At 36.6% G+C, this 6,000-nt stretch overlaps 1 protein-coding gene across 1 annotated transcript in view; it reads right to left on the bottom strand.

Annotated features, from left to right (window-relative positions):
• Positions 1-1,004: 1,004 nt before the first annotated feature.
• lias (lipoic acid synthetase) overlaps positions 1,005-6,000 on the bottom strand; it is a 34,306-nt gene continuing 29,310 nt past the window's right edge. The window contains exons 11-12 of the mRNA XM_043692803.2: positions 4,108-4,219; positions 1,005-2,372 (exon numbers count right to left, since the gene is read on the bottom strand). Of these exons, the coding sequence (XP_043548738.2) occupies positions 2,320-2,372; positions 4,108-4,219 (165 nt within the window). The 3' untranslated portion in view covers positions 1,005-2,319. The remainder of the gene's footprint in view (positions 2,373-4,107; positions 4,220-6,000) is intronic.

Here is a 6,000-nt window from a genome sequence, read left to right as displayed (position 1 = left end):
CAGCAACATCATCATCATCGATCCTCTACTCGTCATCCTGGGTGCTATTATTCGCCAGAAATTAAATACTGCTGTCGCAAGAGTAGGTCCGAGGCTAGGAATTCGGAAGTAAATAACTCATCTCCAGAATGCCTATCCACTACCTACAAAACATGTCAGACTGTGATAGGAGAATCACCATTTGACTGGATGGGTGCAGCTCCAAAAACATTACAGAAGCTCAACACCACCGAGACAAAAGAATATCACTATCACCTTCAATAGCCAACTCTCAGTGGCATCAGGGTACATCATCTACTGGATACACTGCAGTAATTGACCAAGGTCCCTTACACTGCACCTTCAAAACCCACGTCCTCTACCCATTCAAAAGGGCAAGAGTGGAAAACACTACCACACGCAGGTACCCCTCCATGCAATACGCTATCCTGACTTTAATCACTATTCCTGCACTGTCCCTGGGATAAAATCCTAGAACTCCATTCTTAGCTGTGGTGCAGTTCACCACAACCTTCTCTCGGTAATTAGCTCGAGGCAATAAATGCCGGCCCAGTCAGTAACGCCCAACTCCCCTAAGTGAACAAACATCTGGATCACGTAGAGAGAATTTGAACTTTTCTTATGATCTTCCATCATCATGAACATAAGATCTCAGGCTAGGAAGATTTTATGAAATCATAGTCCTGGTACCACTGAAGTGAGAGAATATCAGAAAATTGGTCCGAAAATCATGCCTAAATTCACAACACCTACCTGTTAAGCAAACTTCTAAGTCAGGAATTTAAATTTATAAAGTTGGAAAACCTTGTGAAATCTTAAAATGTAGCACCAATTGTTGTGAACCAAGCAATAAAAGATAATTTACTGTTATCAGTATGGCAGGAGTTTGGGACCCCAATAAATTATTGCATACACAAATGTTGGGGAGTTTAGGAAAATAAGAATTACAGGAGCTCCATTCACTAGCTGACAGAAAAATATAAGGATTAGAACGAACCTACCAGTGTGTTGTAGTTATTTTTATTAATATCACATTTCGTTCATTACAAGTTTTTTTAAACCCATATAACAGTACAATACTTCAGTGTTGAAGGATGTATTCAGTTTTCATTTATGCATCAGGTTCACACCAAATTAAATGTTACACATGTAAAACATTCTAACTGATTATATTAGTGCATCTCTGATGTTTTAGAAATACATAATTCAACATATTGTTTAACCCAATTTACAAAAGATTAACAAAGATGTGCAGGAAGGAAGGGAAAAGTCATTTCAAATGGTACGGCCAGATGAGAAAATCAATTAATGAAGCATATGTAATCTCCAGTTTTATAAATAGAAGCATTGAATACAAAAGCAAGGATTTTCCAGTGAACGGTCATAAAATATCAACTAGACAATTATCCAGTTATATAACACTTCAGCAAAGTTGAGAAGGAATTGAAAAGAGTGCAGTAAGAATGTACAAGATTGGATCTGGAGTGATAAACTTCAGCTATCTGGACCTGGGGTTAGATTCCTTCAAGAAGGATGTTTGTAAAAGTAAAGCTACCACTGTCCTGCTGGACCACAGGGCTGTTCTCTCAGTAGAAACGGCTGGTGGTGTTTTAATGAGAGTGTCACCACATCTTAGATGAGGGGAGGGGGATGAGAAGAACAGTGCTTCATGAGAACCTCAGTTGATGTGGGAATTAAAACTCCATTGTTGGCATCACTCTACATGTCAAATCAACTGTCCAGTCAACTGAGCTAACTGCTGTAAGAAAGCCTGCATATCCAACGGGGTGTGCCTTGACATTAAAATCGAGCAAACATAGCTAGCTGAATTACAGTTATAGAGAGCCAGCATGGATTCCACAGGTCAAATGACCCCTTATGTCCAGTAAACAACCTATGACTTCAACTGAACAAGTGATTGAGTACAACAATCTATTGTGCAATGACCAATTTGTACAAACAACTTCTCCATTTCGTCATCAAATCAACTGCCTTGTTTCCACAATATAATTTGCTTAAAAACCTAAGACATTTGAAAGCTCAACAGTTTACGGAATGCATCTTCCGAATTCCAGTCAAAATTTAGCTTGACTTTTAACCAAAAGGAAAAGTTATTTCTAGGAAGGACTGTACAGAAGCAGGCAGTTCATAATTGATGTTTACATTCTCTAACACCATCATAAAGTTTGCAGTAATTCAATACCACCCATTATCACATTCTCAGAGCAATCACAGACAGATTCCTTTCAAATACTGCACCAAGTACAAGAAGTGTCATTTTAGTTTTCCAAGATCATAACTTTGACAATTTTCAATCACCTAATTCTTCTCAGCCGTCCTTTCACGAAGTATCTTCTTCAAGAAAAATTCACCTGAAAAAAGAGAGAATGAGTTATTTGTTAGGAGTGTGTTTGTTTAACTTTACTTGAATATTTTTTATTTTTCTCTTGATTATCCCCAAGTATCTGGAAACATCATGAAGAAATGTTAAAACACTTTTGCCGCTAGGCTCGAATTGCACATGACTCATGCTCAGTGCCAAACATCAATGCTGTAAGTTAGCCTTCATTCTAAATGGAATAGAATCTACATAAAAAATGCAAGATCATACAGCTTCCTTGAAGTAAAACAGAAACCTATGCTGCAGAAATTACACTTGTACACTATCACTAACCCAGTTAAACTCCTACCTTTACTGAATATGTTAAGTCCTGTCTAAAGAGAGTGAAAATAAAGATTTGCCAATGCACTAAAACAGCAAGAAAGGTGTAGGATAGTAGCTAGTTTCCAAGAAGGGCATTTTATCTTTACTGTGATTTACACTGTACTACTTTTCCACCAAACATGATAGAAAACCGAATAAGATTCTACAATGTTCAGCAGTACGATTTTTAATACTACTTCTATTTTATACACTAAAACCATACTTAAGACAAGGTGGAAGAGGTTCATGAGGGGAAGTGTTGTCTGAGTGAGACACATGGAAACTACAATAAGATCAAGGATGATGTCCCACATTCAGAGGATGATTGCCTTTTGCTCACTAAAGGTAAATTCCATCAGTAAAGTGTTAATATCAATTTAGGTGCTCAGTTCAAAAGGTTCACTTGAGATAATCTTACACAAGAAGTAACAATTCTGTCCTTCTGGCATTTCTGGAAAACTGATGTGGACACCAGGGTGGGATGGAATACACTAAATTTGAGGACTTCACACAGCAAAGTATTCAAGTTTACTTTAGGACTAAAGCTCTCAAATTCAGAATCAACTGGACAAGCCTGTTGTACCTTTTCTATTCACAAAATGTACAAGGAACAAATTATTACATTTTAAAATTCATAATATTTCCAATAAAAAGATATTAAAATCAGCACAAGCCTGTCTTCTAGTCAGGGTACAGAACACTGGAGAGAGACTTGCATGACTGTGCAAGTCTGGGCCCGCACCCTTGTTGGCTTGGTAGATCAGTAGATAAACACATCATACACACTTAGCTCCTGGGTCTATCAATCCTCATCTCCATGTAGTTGCCCAGTTTTCCAAGGCTGAGTAAACCTGGCTATTCAGAGTTAAAAACAAATGAAGTGTGTTTGAAAATGAGACAAGGTGCTGTCATTAAAAAATGACTTTCATGATCCATCACGTTTTGTAAAACTTGGTGGATTTAGTCCCTTCTGTACTTTGCTGTACAGGTAATGGCAGCCTTGTAACATGCTCAGTATAAAATGTAGGTTAGAAATTTATGAATTTAAATGGTCAATTGACCTCTCAAGACTAAATATAACACTTTAATGTTCAAGTTATGGAGTTAGTTCAGAGTTTTCAACTGTTAACAAGATTATGATTGCCACTGCCACTCAGACTGTTGTAAAGCAGTGCCAGTGGGCTCAGCATTTTTTGTGTAAATCAATAGTATGGTTCATACAAAACAGTTATTGGTAGTTTAAAAGCATCATCCTATTTTATGCATGAGCAGCATGTGATGCTCCACCTGGTGGTGGCATTGGTCACAAAAGGAGCCAAAAAACAAAATGGTAACTTTGCCTTAATTATGTTGAATTATTGGTGACAGATGTTTATAATTCAATTTAAATACTATTCCCTCACCTGCTTTGTATGAAGACCGCACCAGGGGTCCACTTGCTGTGTACAGGAATCCAAGTTCATTCCCCACATTTTCCCAGTACTTAAACTTCTCTGGAGTTATGTACTCATCCACCTGAGGGAAGATAATGGATGCTGATCACAAAGAATCAATATTCTAAAATGGATCCTGCTGAAGAGAAGGAGAAATGTTTTATTTAAGGATAGCATATTCAGTGTTAATAAATTTTCTTATTACCAGGATTGTCTCTCGGAGGTCACTAAATGTGGCAAGTAGATTTTTAATGAACCAGCCGAAACCTTAAATTTGCTCAAAAAGTTCACAAAATACCTTTTTCTCTTGCCATGTTTCAGGTACCACGACTTCAACAATTCTTAGAAGATTATTAATCAATATTAGACATTTGGAAAAATTTATACTGGTTAATTTTACCAAAAATACAAGTTAGGTTATATTTAGATAGTATCTAAATGTTTGATTCACTTAAGCAACAAATTGAGATTTCAAAAACATAATTGCCTGCCTAACAATGGTTTCCATTGTTATGGGTCAGCTTCTCAAATTGATAAGATGATTAATATAATAAGATTACAATTATTTATCTCATATGTACGTATGGAGAGAAAACATTAACACTGAAATGTAAAGTTCATTCTGGTGGGTTATGGAGTATCTTCAAGTTTTGTACGGTTTACAGCACATATTATAATTCCCACACTCCAATGTCCTTGTCTCACGTTATATTTGTTGTCCCACAGTGTTTCATATGCATTGTCTCTTTTACCCAAGGCTGGTTTTATCTTGCAGACAGTGCAGCTCTTATACTCTTAGCTGCCCTTGTACATCTGGATTCCCATTTATGGAACAAAATGACTTAAATGCAATCCCTAACTAACTGGAACAGATTCAACTTCTTCACTATTAACAGAATATGGGAGAAGAGAACTGCTTAGTTAGACTGTTCTTGTCGACCTAATGACCTACTTCATTTAAAGACTACACCTGGGGTGCTGTTTCTGCCTAAGTTATAGAAATCTAACATTGGTTTGGAAGTGATGCTGCAGAACATTATACTAGGAAAAGGGCATTCATTTTGGACTTTTTTTTGATAATAATCTACAGATAATATCTCAGTTGCTTCTCATTCCTGAAAAAAGTTATAAAAGAGAGTTATAGAGTTACAAAAATACAGATGAGCAAAACTTGAGGAAATATTTGATCTCTAACATTACGAATTGCCACTACAGAGGAGCTTTACTTTGTTGTTAAGTGTTTTTTGTCAAAACATTTGGATTTCTAGAAAATCTAATTAGGCGAAAGGGAATCAATAAAGGTCTTAAAAATATGGCGAGGTAACAGTGAACACGTATAAATTGTTTGACTTGTTTTCAGTTGTAAACAAATACACAAATTACAAATAAAGATTTTAAAAAATTGTGTCTTTTCAATTCTGCAACTTGGGAGTTCGATTCAAGACCAAACCAATCAGATTAAACATACTCTGTTTCTTTACAGATCTTGTCTAAAATTAACAGGAGGAGCCTCGATCACTGCTTGTTATACATCAATACAGAACAGAAAATGTTCCTTAACTTGTCACTAAGTTGTATTTTCAGAGACCACAGGGGTGAGCGATAATGTGAAATGAAGCAGAGATGTATGGATACGTTTTTTCCTAAGGCAAAACATTAAATATATTGTTATTGATAAGTTAAGGGAAATTTTCTTCACATCTAGCCAACTAATCCAAAGAGACCTTGGAGTGCAGGTTCATAGCTCCTTGAAAGTGGAGTCGCAGATAGATAGGATAGTGAAGAAGGTGTTTGGTATGCTTTCCTTTATTGGTCAGAGTATGGAGTACAGGAGTTGGGAGGTCATGTTGCGGCTGTACAGGA

The sequence above is a fragment of the Chiloscyllium plagiosum genome, unplaced genomic scaffold, assembly GCF_037043375.1.
Source record: "Chiloscyllium plagiosum isolate Xiang-an unplaced genomic scaffold, Cpla_swu_hap1 HiC_scaffold_1, whole genome shotgun sequence".
NCBI lineage: Eukaryota > Metazoa > Chordata > Chondrichthyes > Orectolobiformes > Hemiscylliidae > Chiloscyllium > Chiloscyllium plagiosum.
This window is presented reverse-complemented; position numbering and strand designations above follow the sequence as displayed.